Genomic DNA, 19,592 nt, shown 5'->3' with positions numbered 1-19,592 from the left:
TCATTTTGGGTAAAAATAGGGACTAGTTGCATGGCCCACTCTACGTTGAATTTCAAATATCTGAACTATTTAATTTGCAAGTCTCGATTCATAGCTAATTTTTGCAAAAATTTAATTTTGTTGGAAACTATTTACCTATTTAACTATCACGATGAAATTTATTTATTTATTTTATTAAACAAAGTGTTAGTTAATTTCTTTAAACTCAATTAAATGTCTTAAATATTTTCGATTGGCTAATATTTTGCAAAGATCTATGAAATCCAATTAAAAAAAATAAACGATTCAAATTATTGAAATTCGATACAATATGAGCTCTACAAGGAGTTTCGAATTTGAAAAAAATAATAATAATAAAAATTTTAAGGCCTCCTATTGTAGACATACGTAAAAATGATTATACATTCAGCTGTCCTATTGGACCATTTAAATCTAATCTATCAAATTAAAAGAGTGGAAAAAGAAAACTTGACAGTTGACAGTAAGAGCTCTCTTTTGTCGCACTCAATTCTCATCCTCATTGGCTGTCTTATTTGTCCTAATTCACTTAGCTGGCTCAGCACTGTCATCTCGTAAATCTAGATGCGGTCATAAAGCCACTGCACCACCACTCCTTCCGCAACCCAATCTCAACTTTCTTATCAACCTTCTCCTTTCAGTCCTCACATCTATATAAACACCCTCCCCACCCCACTCTCATTCCACACCCCTACATCTCATTCGCTCCCAACTTTTAACATAAAAAACCTTCCCAAATCTAAATCAATTTTTTCAGAAAAAAATGGGTTTGAATTCTAGTCAATGGCTTATGAAGCTGTTTGTTGTGGCCACCTTGTTCCAAGTTTCATTTGGTTCCAGCAGGTTGTTCCAAGTCTCATTGGCAACAAGGAAGCTGAGCGAGCTTGTCCAAGACCAAACCCAGCTCCTCAAATACCACAACGGCCCTCTCCTCTCCGGCAAAATTACCATCAACCTCATCTGGTACGGTAACTTCAAGCCGTCCCAGAAAGCCATTGTTTCCGATTTCATCTCCTCCTTGTCCTCCTCCTCCCCTTCCAAAAACCCCCAACCCTCCGTCGCCGCCTGGTGGAAGACCACCGAGAAATACTACCACCTCACCTCCAACAAAAAGTCCTCCAACTCCCTCTCCCTCTCTCTGGGGAGACAGATTCTCGACCAAGGCTACTCCGTCGGCAAATCCCTCACCACCAAACAGATTGTCGCATTGGCCGCAAAGGGCGACCAGAAAAACGCCATCAACGTTGTCCTGACATCCGCCGACGTGGTTGTCGATGGCTTCTGTATGAACCGGTGCGGGACCCACGGATCTGCCTCCGGCTCTTCCAAAACCGGACACACCAAGGGCAGCAAGAACTCAAAGTTCGCTTACATTTGGGTCGGAAACTCGGAAACCCAATGCCCGGGGCAGTGCGCGTGGCCATTCCACCAGCCCATCTATGGACCCCAGAGCCCACCCCTTGTAGCCCCCAACAACGACGTGGGCCTCGACGGCATGGTCATCAACCTCGCTAGCCTCCTGGCCGGGACAGCCACCAATCCATTCGGAAATGGATACTTCCAGGGCCCGGCCGAGGCACCACTAGAAGCTTCCTCGGCCTGCCCTGGGGTTTACGGGAAGGGAGCTTATCCTGGTTATGCCGGGGACTTGCTGCAGGACCCCACCACCGGAGCCAGCTACAATGCCAATGGTTCTAACGGAAGGAAGTACTTGCTTCCTGCACTGTATAATCCTGCAACTTCATCTTGTTCCACTTTGGTTTAGTGGCTGGATTAATGTATACGCAGCCTATGTAGGTGTTAGATAAATTCATTGATTAATTTGTTCAATTTATTTTTGGTTATGAGGGTTATAAATTAAAGACAGCAAATTATTTCGATTTGCATTCATAATTTCAATGAGCATTTTTTCAGACTTTTGAGTAAAATGATGTACCTCTCTTTATTCTTGTTCGAGCTGTGGCTTTCCAAACTTGAAAGCCCCAACGGGATTATTACTGGAATTAGGCGAAGTTAGAATTCTGAGTGAAGGGAGTCCTTTCACATATCTGTATACATTTGTAAAATTGAACTCGTAAAATGTCAACATATGGCTGAGAGAATAGAAACAGTAGGGTGGTTGCTTTTTTTTAATCAAAATTGCACCTCTTTTTTTTTTTTTTAAATCCCTCACCACCAAACTCACCGATTCATTAAACAACCACATAAATTTAAAATCAAAAAAGTCTAACCACATTGTTTGGGGTCGCGAGTGGATTTCATACACCTTTCACAGAAGTCAGGACAAGCTTGGGACTACCCTAGCCCCTTGTAGCTTCCCCTTGACTTTGTTAGTTGAATTAAAAAATAAGATAAATTACATTTTACTCTCTCAATCGATTTTAATTCCTTAAAATATTTTTAAAATATTTCAATTTTATACATTTACTTATTATTTTATTTTAATTTCATACATATGTTAAAAAATTTGTTAAGTAAACCGTTAAGTGATGACGTAATAAATATAGGGTCCGCATTTATGCTGACATAGATGTTACATTTGTGCCACATGAATAAAAACTTAATAAAATATTTAAAATATTAAAGTAATTATTTAAAAGTTAAAAAAAAAAAAAAAAAAACACAAATCCGCTTCTTCCCCAGATCCCCACCAGTGCCCACCCTCCCACCCCCCATCACCCACCCCTTCCCCCATTCCCCATCCCCTATCACTCGCAATGGCGTCTAACTGACATGAAGGGAAGGCAATGGCATCAGATTCAGCAGCTCGAACCCTGCAATTGAGGAAAGACTTGGTGACGAAGCGGTGGGTGATATTCTCACCTGCCAGAGCCAAGCGACCTTTCGACTTCAAATCCAAGTCCCCCATCAGCCCCAACTCCGACCAACAACAACAGTGCCCCTTCTGCATCGGCCACGAGCACGAGTGCACTCCCGAAGTCTTCCGGGTCCCACCAGATAACCCCGACTGGACAATCAGGGTCATCCAGAACCTCTACCCTGCCCTTAGCAGAGACATGGACGTCGTCTCTGCTCAAGACCTGTTACACCAGAACTCCGATTGGGTGACATGGGATGGGGGCGGGGTGGGTGTGGGAGGGAGGGCGGGCGGGGGTGGGGATTTGGGGAAGAAGGGGATCTTGTTTTTTTTTTTTTTTTTTTGTGAACTTTTTTTTAAATATTATTTTAGTATTTTAAATATTTTATTAAGTTTTTAGCCACATGGCACAAATGTGGCAACCACTTCGACATAAATGGGGACCCTATATTTTCCACGTTCTCACTTAATGGTTTACTTAACAAATTTTCTAACAGATGTATGAAATTGAAATGTTTTAAAGATGTTGTAAGGAATTGAAATCAACTTTAAATCTGAACGAGTAAAATGTAATTTACCTTAAAAAATAATGGGTTGATTGCTTACACCATAGGGTTTGGGAGTCATTTGCAAAATGAACAAAGAGGTTTTAATTTTGTTGTATTTTACACTACGTGGTTTCTAAATTGCACAAATTTAAATTCTTCATTAATTTTCACAATTTAATTAGACGTTAAGTATTAATGTGATAGAGACTTAACCTGCAATTAGCACTCATTGCCTCTGAATTTCAATGATTGATACCGTACTCTTTTACTATTTTACTCTTTTAATCATTTTATGAAATCGAGAGTCTTAACACACTTACAAATTTTTCAAGAATGGCATAACAAAGTGGGTGAAGTGCAATAATATAGCATACACTTTCCAGTTTCCATCCAGCCAGATAAAATGAGTGTATCCAGCAATCTATAAAGTGAAAGAAAATCTGCTTTAACATTTAACTTTTGTTCTTGTGCAGAGATCCCATGTTTTATATGTGCCGACTGCTAATGTAGGTAAACATTTTTAGATAAGGAGACCAAGAGCATCTTTAAAAGAAGCGTAAAATTTAAAACATCAAATTTTAATTTAATAGCTAACTTAGTAATTTGATATATTATCATTTTTTCCGATATGTCAAAATTTATAGTTTTATTTATGTTTTTTTAAACAAAAATAATAAAAGTTGGTTGTTAGTTTAAAAATAATAAAATAATACTTAAATATGTTAGCATTTAAGGTAAGGCAAGTGGGATGTCTTTGGAAATAGTAAAAATCAAATTTGAAGGCAGCTTCAAATTTGACATCTCTTTGTCCATGTCAGCTTAGCCTTATTTTTCATGTCATATTTGACATCTTGATTGGTGTAAATGATACGTCATTTATTACTGTTATATGCCTATCTGACATTTTTGACATCTTCTTTGGAGATGGTCTAAATCCATTAGGAAGTTTTTTTACATCGTAACTGTTCGAGTACTAAATTAGAGTCATACTGCAAAGAAAAATGCTCTGGGAACTCTCTTAAATGTGAGATTTTCCATACTTTCTGACAAAAAATGCTATGGGAACTCTCTTAAAGTTAAAGGTGAGATTTTCCATACTTTTTGACATCTCTTGTTTTTGGCACAATATTTATAATGTCAGCACGAGAATTAACGTTAAATTGTTAAATGCGAGGGAGTCCATGGAGAGTCTCACTCCCCTTAGTATTTCTCTTACACAAAAATCACTTTATTTTATAATAAATGTTAAGACCATCTCCAAAGGAGATGCCAAATATAAACATAAAATTTAATTTTGACAGCTCATGTGACACTTTGACATGTTTTAAAGTTTTGCCTCCACCCAATATGTCAATTATTAAAAAAATTTGAAAGTGCTATCAACTTTGGCAGCAAAAGGGACATATGTCATTTCATGTCACGCTACATCAGATTTGGCTTCTCAGTTGGAAAACATTATTGCTGTCCTTTCTTACTGTTATTGCTGATTTGGGACATTTTGACATCTTCTTTAGAGATACTCTAAGAAGACTTTCTCAAAAGTGAAACTCTTCATGGACTCTGTACCGTCTCATATTTTGACATAATGTTTTATAATGTTAGCATGATAATTGACGTTAAACTGTAAGGTAAAATATGGTCTATGGAGTGTTGCACTATTGAGAAAGTTTCCGTAACATTTTTCTTATTTTATTCCACGTATTAATACACACAAAAAATGCAATTGCAATAATTTGACATTCAATAATCAGTCATTTAGTATTATAGTTTAGTGGTATTCCTCTTCGCTTGTAAATCAGAGGACTTAGGTTCAATTCAAACCAAAAACGAATTTGAATTACATTGCTGCTAGCCTATTGTGAGGTTAAACCAATCTTATTTTCTTAGTGTAGATAGTATCATTTGTTTAGGGAAAAAAAAAAAGAAAAAAACGTTTCCAAAATCATGCTTTATCAACGTGTAAAATGAATTGGTTGATTTGAATGAGAAATTTTCAATGTGACAGAAATATGGCCGATATACTAAATATCTGAATACAATTAGTTAGAAGATATTTTAAAATTTTTTCAACCAATTGTATTATTACAATTAGTAAACTGAGCCTTGTGTTTTTCGCATAGAAAAATCTCTAAATGTGAACAAGTGGTATGCCACAAAGATTGTGGAACACAATTGCGAATTGCCTTAGCTATAAATTATTAGACACAGCTGGTAAAGCTCGATTCTTTATTTTATTTATCTTTTCCATGAATGGTAATGCTCGCTCGAGGTTTTCAGCTTTTCAAAAGCTCACCTAACATTAATCTAACTTTTTTCTTCTGCCAGAAATCATCAAATTCCCAATACAGTTCGTTATTTTTATTTAATTTAATGATGAAAAAATTATCAAAAACCAGTGTAAAAAAAAAAAAAAAAAAAAAAAAAAGTAAAAATCAGCTTGCTTTAGAAAATGGCAAAGCTCAAGCAGGCACAACATTTTCTGATGCAAATGGGAACAATTTGCATTTAATCCAATGGTGCTATTCAGACATTTCATTTATATTTTACACACATCTCTTAAATTTTGATGCCGGATCAAATGAATTGAAGAAAATCAAACGATTAAAATTACCAACAAATATGTGGAAGGTTAAAAAAAAATGTGGATAGCACAATCCTTATTATCCTCGCAACCAAAAGAAAATTGAACAAATCAATGAATATATTTAACTCCTGATTAGGCTTATACATTAGTCCCACTGATGTTTCAAATCAAAGTCGAACAAATCAATGAATATATCTAACTCCTAATTTGGCTTTGGATTTAGATCAGTCCTTGGCTTCGCTAATATGTTTAATTAAAGATTAAGCACCTAAAACCTCCCAACTTTCTTGTGTCATTCTAAATTTACCTCCATCATTTTAAACATTCCAATAAATACTCAACTTAATGAAAATGTAACAACAGTTAAGCTCCAGTTAATTTTCAGTTAAATAATACAGACATGAATATATTAAAAATATATAACTAAACAAATTCACAAATAAATTGAAGCTTAATGGGCGTGACATTTTTAATAGATTGGGTACTTTTTGAAAATTTAAAAAGATTGAGACTAATTTGGAATGACACTAAAAAATTATGGGGGTTTTAAGTACTCAAATTTTTTAAATAATATTTGTTTTTTTCCACTTAGTATTATTACTGTCTAGTAATAATCTTTTTTACTTATAAATTAAAGGTTTTATATTCAAATATCATGAATGATAAGTTCGATACCAATTATTCTCCATATTTTAGTATGAATATATCCTTATTAAAAATAAAACTCTTCTTTTTGGGGCGCATATCTAATGATTATTAAAGAGTAGATGTATAACATAGCATGATAAAATATGTGAGGATAAGATCACCTAATATACTCATGTTCATCATTACATGTCCTTGAAAATTAGACTTACCTCTTTGCTTCATTTTTCACACGTCACATGATGTGTTTGAAGGAAGATAAGAGTATTAACGCCGTTGTAAATTATCGATAATGTCACTATAAGAGACACTCAAACCGATGGACTTGGCATGTTTTTTAATTCTTACATGTTCAAATAGTTCATTATAATTATAGGATGATGTTATACACACAATTTTTTTACCTCTTATCTTTTTTTAATTTTTAATCGTCAAATTAAATTAATTGAAAAAAATCAAATAACAAATTATCAAACTACCCATAAAATGTGGAACTCGTTATTTTATCACATGTGCTAGTTAGTTGACACAAAAAAGGAAAAAAAGAAACCTTGTTAAAGATTTTTCATTTTAGCATTCAAGTTTTATCATGCAAAACGAAACCGTTGGTATGAAAAGTGGCATGGCAAAAGATGTTGAAGGGCAAACACACATTCATTCAAGCTCTACACTCCGACAAAACTAGTAAGCTCGTTCGAGGTTTTCAGCTTTTCAAAAGCTCACCTACTTTTCTCTGCCGGAAACCATCAATCTAATTAGATTAATTTAGATAGGTAAAAAGACAAGCACGCGTTATTCTTAATTTCTCACAAATTTAAGACATGTTAAAAATAGCATGTTAAAATATTAAAAAAGTGCGTAAAAATCAACTAGAACTGAAGGCACAAAATTTCTTATGCAAATCGAAGCAATTTGCTATTTTTATATCATTACAATCCGCATAACCAAAAGAAAATTTGAACAAATCAATGAATATATCTAACACCTAATTAGGCTTATACATTAGTCCTTCTCATGTTTCAAACCAAAGTAAAGCAAGATGAAGTTGCAGGATTATATAGTGCAGGAAGCAAGTACTTCCTTCCATTAGAACCATTGGCATTGTAGCTGGCACCGGTGGTGGGGTCCTGCAGCAAGTCCCCGGCATAACCAGGATAAGCTCCCTTCCCGTAAACCCCAGGGCTGGCAGAGGAAGCTTCTAGTGGTGCCTCGGCCGGGCCCTGGAAGTATCCACCTCCGAATGGGTTGGCGGCTGTCCCGGACAAAAACGCGTCCGTTTTGTTTGCTTTTTATGTGTATACCCTTATTTCAAGGGTATGGTGGACTTTATGTGGCGGAGGGTGTGACTAAATTGTTAATGTTTTTTGTCCGGCAACTAAATGCAAAAAGTCTCGACAGCTATTAAACGGGTGCAGCTGGTCAAAAATGGATCCAAAACGATGTTAAGTCCCCACCTTTTAAAATTAGACAAATGGAGGGACAAAGAAACCGAATAAAGGAATATTATATGGTAATGTTTAGGAAGGAAATATGAATTTAGGAATACTATGGATACATTTTGTATTAAATAAGATTTTTCTTTTTTGTACAGAGATGAATATTCTTCCTACAATACTTTCCATCAAGCGAATGCAAGAATATCCCGATGGGATGGGAAATTTACTTCACAAGATATATACGTCAAACATATATACTTCTCATGCTAGAGAAGATTCATTACGAAGCCAAAATAGTTCTGAGACCTTCCGAAGGATAGAAAACACATTTGAGATGGTCATTAGGGGATGCTTTGATTGTCTTGTACCGAACCTAAGATTGTTCACCAAAAATGTTCGATGGAATGTCTATTCAATATGTCTCGACATTGTACGTCGATATAACTCGGCAAGACTTACAAGCAAATGTACATATGTTTGCTCAACATTTGTTGACACAGCCCTTTATTCAGGGGTTCTCATTTTGGGTAAAAATAGGGACTAGTTGCATGGCCCATTTCATGTTGAACTTTAACTATCCGAACTATTTAATTTGCAAGTCTTGATTCATAGCTAATCTTTGCAAAAATTTAATTTTGTTGGAAACTATTTGCCTATTTAACTATCACGATGAAATTTTTTCTTTTTTTATGAAACAAAGTGTTAGTCAATTTCTTTAAACTTAATTAAATGTCTTAAATATTTTCGATTGGCTAATATTTTGCAAAAAATTATAAGATCCAACTTAAAAACATAGACAATTCAAATTGTTGAAGTTCGATACGGTATGAGCTCTACAAGTAGTTTCGAATTTGAAAAAAAAAATAATAATAAAAATTTAAAAGCCTCCTATTGTAGACATACGTAAAAGTGATTATACATTCATCCTATTTTCAACATGACAGCTTTCCTATGAAGAGTTCTCTTTTAAATCTAAAAGAGTGGAAAAAGAAAACTTGACAGTTGACAGTAAGAGCTCTCTTTTGTCGCACTCAATTCTCATCCTCATTGGCTGTCTTATTTGTCCTAACTCACTTAGCTGGCTCAACACTGTCATCTCGTAAATCTAGATGCGGTCATAGAGCCACTGCACCACCACTCCTTCCCCAATCTCAACTTTCTCCTTTCAGTCCTCACATCTATATAAACACCCTCCCCACCCCACCCTCATTCCACACCCCAACATCTCATTCCCTCCCAACTTTTAACATAAAAAACCTCCCAAATCTAAATCTATTTTTTCAGAAAAAAATGGGTTTGAGTTCTAGTCAATGGCTTATGAAGCTGTTTGTTGTGGCCACCTTGTTCCAAGTTTCATTTGGTTCCAGCAGGTTGTTCCAAGTCTCATTGGCAACAAGGAAGCTGAGCGAGCTTGTCCAAGACCAAACCCAGCTCCTCAAATACCACAACGGCCCTCTCCTCTCCGGCAAAATTACCATCAACCTCATCTGGTACGGTAACTTCAAGCCGTCCCAGAAAGCCATTGTTTCCGATTTCATCTCCTCCTTGTCCTCCTCCTCCCCTTCCAAAACCCCCCAACCCTCCGTCGCCGCCTGGTGGAAGACCACCGAGAAATACTACCACCTCACCTCCAACAAAAAGTCCTCCAACTCCCTCTCCCTCTCTCTGGGGAGACAGATTCTCGACCAAGGCTACTCCGTCGGCAAATCCCTCACCACCAAACAGATTGTCGCATTGGCCGCAAAGGGCGACCAGAAAAACGCCATCAACGTTGTCCTGACATCCGCCGACGTGGTTGTCGATGGCTTCTGTATGAACCGGTGCGGGACCCACGGATCTGCCTCCGGCTCTTCCAAAACCGGACACACAAAGGGCAGCAAGAACTCCAAGTTCGCTTACATTTGGGTCGGAAACTCGGAAACCCAATGCCCGGGGCAGTGCGCGTGGCCATTCCACCAGCCCATCTATGGACCCCAGAGCCCACCCCTTGTAGCCCCTAACAACGACGTGGGTCTCGACGGCATGGTCATCAACCTCGCTAGCCTCCTGGCCGGGACAGCTACCAATCCATTCGGAAATGGATACTTCCAGGGCCCGGCCGAGGCACCACTAGAAGCTTCCTCGGCCTGCCCTGGGGTTTACGGGAAGGGAGCTTATCCTGGTTATGCCGGGGACTTGCTGCAGGACCCCACCACCGGAGCCAGCTACAATGCCAATGGTTCTAACGGAAGGAAGTACTTGCTTCCTGCACTGTATAATCCTGCAACTTCATCTTGTTCCACTTTGGTTTAGTGGCTGGATTAATTAGTACTGATTAATGTTTACGCAGCCTATGTAGGTGTTAGATAAATTCATTGATTAATTTGTTCAATTTATTTTTGGTTATGAGGGTTATAAATTAAAGACAGCAAATTATTTCGATTTGCATTCATAATTTCAATGAGCATTTTTTCAGACTTTTGAGTAAAATGATGTACCTCTCTTTATTCTTGTTCGAGCTGTGGCTTTCCAAACTTGAAAGCCCCAACGGGATTATTACTGGAATTAGGCGAAGTTAGAATTCTGAGTGAAGGGAGTCCTTTCACAAATCTGTATACATTTGTAAAATTGAACTCGTAAAATGTCAACATATGGCTGAGAGAATAGAAACAGTAGGGTGGTTGCTTTTTTTTAATCAAAATTGCACCTCTCTTTTTTTATTAAAAATCCCTCACCACCAAACTCACCGATTCATTAAACAACCGCATAAATTTAAAATAAAAAAAGTCTAACCACATTGTTAGGGGTCGCGAGTGGATTTCATACACCTTTCACAGAAGTCAGGACAAGCTTGGGACTACCCTAGCCCCTTGTAGCTTCCCCCTTGACTTTGTTAGTTGAATTAAAAAATAGGATAAATTATATTTTACTCCTTTCAGGTTTGAAGTCGATTTTAATTCTTTAAAATATTTTTAAAACATTTCAATTTTATACATTTAATTGTCATTTTATTTCAATTTCATAATCTGTTAGAAAATCTGTTAAGTAAACTGTTAAGTGATGATGTGGCAAATATAAGATCTACATTTATGCTGACATAGTTATCACATTTATGCCACGTGGTTAAAAACTTAATAAAATATTTAAAATATTAAAATAATTATTTAAAGAAAAGTTTAAAAAAAAAAGATCCGCTTCTTCCCATGATCCCCACCGGTGCCCACCTTCCCACCCCCCATCACCCACCCCTTCCCCCATTCCCCATCCCCTATCACTCGCAATGGCATCTAACTGACATGAAGGGAAGGCAATGGCATCAGATTCAGCAGCTCGAACCCCGCAACTGAGGAAAGACTCGGTGATGAAGCGGTGGCTGATATTCTCACCCGCCAGAGCCAAGCGACCTTCCGACTTCAAATCCAAGTCCCCCATCAGCCCCAACTCCGACCAACAACAACAGGGCCCCTTCTGCATCGGCCACGAGCACGAGTGCGCTCCCGAAGTCTTCCGGCTCCCGCCAGATAACCCCGACTGGACAATCAGGGTCATCCAGAACCTCTACCCTGCCCTTACAGAGACATGGACGTCGTGTCTGCTCAAGACCTGTTACACCAGAACTCCGATTGGGTGATATGGGATGGGGGATGGGAGGGTGGGCGGGGGTGGGGATCTGTTTTTTTTTTTTTTTTTTTTTTTTTTTTTGAACTTTTCTTTAAATAATTATTTTAATATTTTATTAAGTTTTTAACCACGTGACACAAATATGACAGCCACTTCAGCACAAATGGGAATCCTATATTTTCCACGTTCTCACTTAACGGTTTACTTAACAGATTTTCTAACAGAGGTATGAAATTGAAATAAAATGATAAGTAAATATATGAAATTGAAATGTTTTAAAAATGTTGTAAAGAATTGAAATCAACTTCAAACCTGAGAGGGTAAAATGTAATTTACCCTAGAAAATAATGGGTTCATTGCTTACACCATAGGGTTTGGGTGTCATTTGCAAAATGAGAAAGAGGTTTTAATTTTGTTGTATTTTACACTACGTGATTTCTAAATTGCACAAATTTAAATTCTCCGTTAATTTCACAATTTAATTAGACGTTAAGTGTTAATGTGATATAAACTTAACCCACAATTAGCACTCATTGCCTATGAATTTCAATGAGTGATACCGTACTCTTTTACTATTTTACTCTTTTAATCATTTTATGAAATCGAGGGTCTTAACACACTTCAAAGCTTTTCAAGAATGGCATAACAAAGTTGGTGAAGTGGAATAATATAGCATACACTTTCCAGTTTCCATCCAGCCAAATAAAATGAGTATCCAGCATATAGACTATAGAGATTAGAGAGCAGCTTTATCCCCAATCTATAAAGTGAAAGAAAATCTGCTTTAACATTTAACTTTTGTTCTTGTGCAGAGATCCCATGTTTTATATGTGCCGACTACTAATGTATGTAAATATTTTTAGATAAGGAGACCAAGAGCATTTTTAAAAGAAACGTAAAATTTAAAACATTAAATTTTAATTTAATAGCTAACTTAGTAATTTGACATATTGTCCTTTCTTCCGATATGTCAAAATTTATAGTTTTATTTATGTTTTCTTAAACAAAAAAAAAAAAAAGTTGGTTGTTAGTTTAAAAATAATAAAATAATACTTAAATATGCTAACATTTAAGGTAAGGCAAGTGTGATGTCTTTGGAAATAGTAAAAATCAAATTTGAAGGCAGCTTTAAATTTGACATCTCTTTGTCCATGTCAGCTTAGCCTTATTTTCCATGTCATATTTGACATCTCGGTTGGAGTAAATGATACGTCATTTGTTACTGTTATATGTCTATCTGACATTTTTGACATCTCCTTTGGAGATGGTCTAAATTCATTAGCAAGTTTTTTGACATCGTAATTGTTCGAGTACTAAATTAGAGTCATACTGCAAAGAAAAATGCTATGGGAACTCTCATAAAGGTGAGATTTTCCATACTTTCTGACAAAAAATGCTATGGGAACTTTTTGGCACAATATTTATAATGTTAGCACGAGAATTAACGTTAAACTGTTAAATGTGAGGGAGTCCATGGAGAGTCTCACTCCCCTTAGTATTTCTCTTACACAAAACTCACTTTATTTATAATAAATGTTAAGACCATTTACAAAGGAGATGCCAAATATAAACATAAATTTAATTTTGACAGCTCATGTGACACTTTGACATGTTTTAAAGTTTTGCCTCCACCCAATTTGTCAAATAAAAAAAACTTTGAAAGTGCTGTCAACTTTGGCAGCAAAAGAGAAAGATGTCATTCCATGTCATGCTACATCAGATTTGGCTTCTCGATTGGAAAATATTACTGCTGTCTTTTCTTATTGTTATTGCTGATTTGGGACATTTTGACATCTTCTTTGAAGATACTCTAAGGAGACTTTCTCAAAAGTGAAACTCTTCATGGACTCTGTGCCGCCTCATTATTTGGCATACTATTTTATAATGTTAGCATGATAATTGACGTTAAACTGTAAGGTGAAATATAGTCTATGGAGTGTTGCACTTTTGAGAGAGTTTTCTTAACATTTTTCTTATTTTATTCCACGTATTAATACACACAAAAAATGCAATTGCAATAATTTGACATTCAATAATCAGCCATTTAGTATTACAGTTTAGTGGTATTCCTCTTCACTTGTAAATGAGAGGACTTAGGTTCAATTCAAACCAAAAGCGAATTTGAATCACATTGCTGCTAGCATATTGTGAGGTTAAACCAATCTCATTTTCTTAGTGTAGATAATATCGTTTGTTTAGGAAAAGAAAAAAGAAAAAAAAAAGAAAAAACGTTTCCAAAATCATGCTTTATCAACATGTAAAATGAATCGGTTGATATGAATGAGAAATTTTCATTGTGACAGAAATATGGCCGATATACTAAATATCTGAATACAATTAGTTAGAAGATATTTTTAAATTTTTTCAACCAATTATATTATTACAATTAGTAAACTGAGCCTTGTGTTTTTCGCATAGAAAAATCTCTAGATGTGAACGAGTGGTATGCCACAAAGATTGTGGAACACAATTGCCTTAGCTATAAATTATTAGACACAGCTGGTAAAGCTCGATTCTTTATTTTATTTATCTTTTCCATGAATGGTAATGCTCGCTCGAGGTTTTCAGCTTTTCAAAAGCTCACCTAACATTAATCTAACTTTTTTCTTTTGCCAGAAATCATCAAATTCCCAATACAGTTCGTTATTTTTATTTAATTTAATGATGAAAAAATTATCAAAAACCAGTGTAAAAAAAAAAAAAAAATGTAAAAATCAGCTTGCTTTAGAAAATGGCAAAGCTCAAGCAGGCACAACATTTTCTGATGCAAATGGGAACAATTTGCATTTAATCCAATGGTGCTATTCAGACATTTCATTTATATTTGACACGCATCTCTTAAATTTTGACGCCGGATCAAATGAATTGAAGAAAATCAAACGATTAAAATTACCAACAAATATGTGGAAGGTTAAAAAAAATGTGGATAGCACAATCCTTATTATCCTCACAACCAAAAGAAAATTGAACAAATCAATGAATATATATAACTCCTGATTAGGCTTATACATTTGTCCCACTGATGTTTCAAATCAAAGTCGAACAAATCAATGAATATATCTAACTCCTAATTTGGCTTTGGATTTAGATCAGTCCTTGGCTTCGCTAATATGTTTAAGGGTAAAGTACAAAAAATTATCTCAACTATTGGGGTCACGACAGTTTCATACCTCATCTTTTAAAATTGACAATGTCATACTGCATCTTACGAATTTGTGACAATGTCATACCTCCGTCAAATTTTCTGTTAGTTTTTCTGTTAAATGCTGACGTGGCAAAAGACGGGGACCACTTTCTATTAAAAAATTATTAAAAACTAAAAAAAAAATTTAATATTTTTTAAATATTAAAATAATAAATAAAAGTAAAATTAAAAAAAAAAGGGTAAAGTACAAAAAACTACCTCAATTATTGGGATCGCGATAGTTTCATACCTCATCTTTTAAAATTGACAATGTCATACCGCATCTTACGAATTTATGACAATGTCATACCTCTGTCAATTTTTCTGTTAAGTGCTAACGTGACTTGATTCGTGACCTACTTTCTATTAAAAAATTATAAAAAACTAAAAGACAATTAATTAATATTTTTTAAATATTAAAATAATAATAATAAAAAACAGAAAAAAAAAAAAAAAAAAAAAACCCCTCATTTCGTCCCTCCCCTCCCCCCTCCTCCCTCCTCTCTCCTCTCCCCATCTTCATCTTCATCTTCTTCCCCCACCTGCAAATCCCAACAAAAGAAAAAAAAAATCCAATTTGTCTTCCCCCCACACCCACACCCACATTCTTCTCCCTCCTGCAACCCAGAAAAAAAAAAAAACCTAGATCCCGTCGGCAGGAAGATGGGTGCGCAGAGAAGGTGGAGGATGGGTGCGGAAGAGGATGTGAAGAATGGATGAAAGTGGTGGATTTGGTGTTTGATGGGTTTTCAAAAGTTTTTTTTTTTTTCCTCTTCTTCTTCTTCCGCAGGGGAGTTGATGGTTTAAAAAAAAAAAAAAAAATTTCCTTCGTCCTTTTTTTCCTCTTCTTCTTCTTCCTCCTTCTCCTTCTCCCTTCTTCTTCTTCCGCGCCAACAGGGGGGATTTTTTTTTTTCCTTCCTCCTTTTTTTCCTCTTCTTCTTCTTCCTCCTCCTCCTCCTCCTCCTTCTCCTTCTTGTTCTTCTACAGGGGGTTGTTGGGTTTTCAAATTTTTTTTATTTTTTTGGGTTTGCAGGTGGGGGGAAGAAAATGAAGATGGGGAGAAGAGAGAGGAGGGGGGAGGGGGAGGGGAGGGACAAACTGATGGTTTTTTTTTTCTCTGCTTTTTATTATTATTTTAATATTTTAAAAAATATTAAATAATTATTTTTTAGTTTTTAATAATATTTTAATAGAAAGTATGCCCTGAATCAAGCCACGTCAGCACTTAACAGAAAAACTAACAGAAAAATTGACAGAGGTATGACATTGTCACAAATTTGTAAGATGCGATATGACATTGTCAATTTTAAAAGATGAGGTATGAAACTGTCGTGACCCCAATAGTTGAGGTAGTTTTTTGTACTTTACCCTTTTTTTTTTAAAATTTTCCTTTTATTTATTATTTTAATATTTAAAAAATGTTAAATATTTTTTTTAGTTTTTAATAATTTTTTAATAGAAATTGGTCCCCGTCTCTTGCCACGTCAGCATTTAACAGAAAAATTGACGGAGGTATGACATTGTCACAAATTCGTAAGATGCGGTATGACATTGTCAATTTTAAAAATGAGGTATGAAACTGTCGTGACCCCAATAATTGAGGTAGTTTTTTGTACTTTATCCTATGTTTAATTAAAGATTAAGCACCTAAAACCTCCCAACTTTCTTGTGTCATTCTAAATTGACCTCAATCATTTTAAACATTCCAATAAATACTCAACTTAATGAAAATGTAACAACAGTTAAGCTCGAGTTAATTTTCAGTTAAATAATACAGACATGAATATATTAAAAATATATAACTAAACAAATTCACAAATAAATTGAAGCTTAATGGACGTGACATTTTTAATAGATTGGGTACTTGTTTGAAAATTTAAAAAGGTTGAGACTAATTTGGAATGACACTAAAAAATTGTGGGGGTTTTAAGTACTCAAAATTTTTAAATAATATTTGTTTTTTTCCACTTAGTATTATTACTGTCTAGTAATAATCTTTTTTACTTATAAATTAAAGGTTTTATATTCGAATATCGTGAATGTTAAGTTCGATACCAATTATTCTCTATATTTTAGTATGCATATATCCTTATTAAAAATAAAACTCTTCTTTTTGGGGCGCATATCTAATGATTATTAAAGAGTAGATGTATAACATAGCATGATAAAATATGTGTGGATAAGATCACCTAAAATACTCATGTTCATCATTACATGTCCTTGAAAATTAGACTTACCTCTTTGCTTCATTTTTCACATGTCACATGATGTGTTGGAAGGAAGATAAGAGTATTAACGCCGTTGTAAATTATCAATAATGTCACTATAAGAGACACTCAAACCGATTGACTTGGCATGTTTTTTAATTCTTACATGTTCAAATAGTTCATTATAATTATAGGATGATGCTATACACACATCTTTTTTATCTCTCACTATTTTTTCAATTTTCAATCGTCGAATTAAATGAATTGAAAAAAATCAAATAACAAATTATCAAACTACGCATGAAATGTGGAACTCGCTCATTATTTTATCCCATGTGCTAGTTAGTTGACACAAAAAAAGAAAAAAAGCAACCTTGTTAAAGATTTTTCATTTTAGCATTCAAGTTTTATCATGCAAAACGAAACGGTTGATATGAAAATTGGTATGGCAAAAGATGTGGAAGGGCAAACACACATCCATTCTAGCTCTACACTCAGACACAACTAGTAAGCTCGTTCGAGGTTTTCAGCTTTTCAAAAGCTCACCGACCATTACTCCCAACTTTTTTCTCTGTCAGAAACCATCAATCTAATTAGATTAATTTAGATAGGTCAAAGACAAGCACACGTTCTTCTTAATTTCTCACAAATTTAATACACGTTAAAAAGAGCATGTTAAAATATTAAAAAAAGTGCGTAAAAATCAGCTAGAACTGAAGGCAGAATAATTTCTTATGCAAATCGAAGCAATTTGCTATTTTTATATCATTACAATCCGCATAACCAAAAGAAAATTTGAACAAATCAATGAATATATCTAACACCTAATTAGGCTTATACATTAGTCCTTCTCATGTTTCAAACCAAAGTAAAGCAAGATGAAGTTGCAGGATTATATAGTGCAGGAAGCAAGTACTTCCTTCCATTAGAACCATTGGCATTGTAGCTGGCACCGGTGGTGGGGTCCTGCAGCAAGTCCCCGGCATAACCAGGATAAGCTCCCTTCCCGTAAACCCCAGGGCAGGCCGAGGAAGCTTCTAGTGGCGCCTCGGCCGGGCCCTGGAAGTATCCATTTCCGAATGGGTTGGTGGCTGTCCCGGCCAGAAGGCTAGCCAGGTTGATGACCATGCCGTCGAGGCCCACGTCGTTGTTGGGGGCCACAAGGGGTGGGCTTTGGGGTCCATAGATGGGCTGGTGGAATGGCCACGCGCACTGCCCCGGGCATTGGGTCTCCGAGTTTCCAACCCAAATGAAAGCGAACTTATAGTTCTTGGCGCCCTTGATGTGTCCGGTTTTGGAAGAGCCGGAGGCAGACCCGTGGGTACCGCACCGGTTCATACAGAAGCCATCGACAGCCACGTCGGCGGATGTCAGGACAACGTTGATGGCATTCTTTTGGTCACCCTTTGCGGCCAATGCGACAATCTGTTTGGTGGTGAGGGATTTGCCGAGGGAGTAGCCTTGGTCGAGAATCTGTCTCCCCAGAGAGAGGGAGAGGGAGTTGGAGGACTTTTTGTTGGAGGTGAGGTGGTAGTATTTCTCGGTGGTCTTCCACCAGGCGGCGACGGAGGGTTGGGGGGTGTTGGAAGGGGAGGAGGAGGACAAGGAGGAGATGAAATCGGAAACAATGGCTTTCTGGGAGGGCTTAAAGTTACCGTACCAGATGAGGTTGATGGTAATTTTACCGGAGAGGAGAGGGCCGTTGTGGTATTTGAGGAGCTGGGTTTGGTCTTGGACAAGCTCGCTCAGCTTCCTTGTTGCCAACGAGACTTGGAACAACCTGCTGGAACCGAATGAAACTTGGAACAAGGTGGCCACAACAAACAGCTTCATAAGCCACTGACTAGAATTCAAACCCATGTTTTCTTTTCCTTTTTTTCTTTTCTCTAAAAAAATATTAGATTTTGGAGAGGTTTTTCAGATAGGAGCCGGGAGGGGTTGAGATATAGGTGTGGAATGAGAGGGGTGGGCAGGCTGTTTATATAGAGGTGAGGAGGAGGTTCAAATTTTTGGATTAAAAATTGAAAAAGTGCGGGGTCGTGGGGGTGGGGTATATTGAATGTGGGAAGGTGTTGAGAAAGAGAGACAGTAAATACAAATACAGAGTACTGTTTAGAGAGAGAGAGAGAAAGATGGCTTCTCATTCACGACTTGAGGGGTTTGGGCAGGCGGTAGGGATGGAAAAGTGACCGAATGCTAATAATCGCAAGCGCGTTTCTTTATTATCTCAAACCTGCTCACCTCACGCTTTCACCATGCTTTTGTTTCCACGCTCCAACAACGAATCGTACCCCTTTATTTGGGACAAATTTTAAAAACTTAAGACCTGTTTGGTATCTTATTTGAAATTTTTTATCATTTTTTAAAATATTTTTTAAAAATAATTTTTTTAAGATTAAAAAACTTGATTGGTTTGCGATTTAAAATTTTTAAATTTTACAACTTAAACTTGATTGGATTGGAGCAGACGAAAAAGGTGTAAAAAAAAAAAAAAAAAAAAAGAGGAGAAAGAAAGAAGAAAAGAGAGAGATATATTTGGAGTGAGAGGGGA

At 36.2% G+C, this 19,592-nt stretch overlaps 3 protein-coding genes across 3 annotated transcripts; 2 read left to right on the top strand and 1 right to left on the bottom strand.

Annotated features, from left to right (window-relative positions):
• Positions 1–720: 720 nt before the first annotated feature.
• LOC137718467 (protein PHOSPHATE-INDUCED 1-like) lies at positions 721–1,790 on the top strand. The gene has a single exon (XM_068458023.1). The coding sequence runs from the start codon at positions 782–784 to the stop codon at positions 1,781–1,783; it is 1,002 nt and encodes a 333-aa protein (XP_068314124.1). The 5' UTR covers positions 721–781; the 3' UTR covers positions 1,784–1,790.
• A 7,459-nt stretch (positions 1,791–9,249) lies between these two features.
• LOC137718341 (protein PHOSPHATE-INDUCED 1-like) lies at positions 9,250–10,631 on the top strand. Its single transcript, XM_068457871.1, has one exon. It carries the CDS (start codon positions 9,340–9,342, stop codon positions 10,339–10,341), a length of 1,002 nt encoding a protein of 333 aa, XP_068313972.1. The 5' UTR covers positions 9,250–9,339; the 3' UTR covers positions 10,342–10,631.
• Positions 10,632–17,749: 7,118 nt separating this feature from the next.
• On the bottom strand, positions 17,750–19,004 carry LOC137717736 (protein PHOSPHATE-INDUCED 1-like). Its single transcript, XM_068457197.1, has one exon. The coding sequence runs from the start codon at positions 18,899–18,901 to the stop codon at positions 17,900–17,902; it is 1,002 nt and encodes a 333-aa protein (XP_068313298.1). The 5' UTR covers positions 18,902–19,004; the 3' UTR covers positions 17,750–17,899.
• Positions 19,005–19,592: the final 588 nt, after the last annotated feature.

Source organism: Pyrus communis, chromosome 15, assembly GCF_963583255.1.
Source record: "Pyrus communis chromosome 15, drPyrComm1.1, whole genome shotgun sequence".
NCBI classification, from domain to species: domain Eukaryota; kingdom Viridiplantae; phylum Streptophyta; class Magnoliopsida; order Rosales; family Rosaceae; genus Pyrus; species Pyrus communis.
This window is presented reverse-complemented; position numbering and strand designations above follow the sequence as displayed.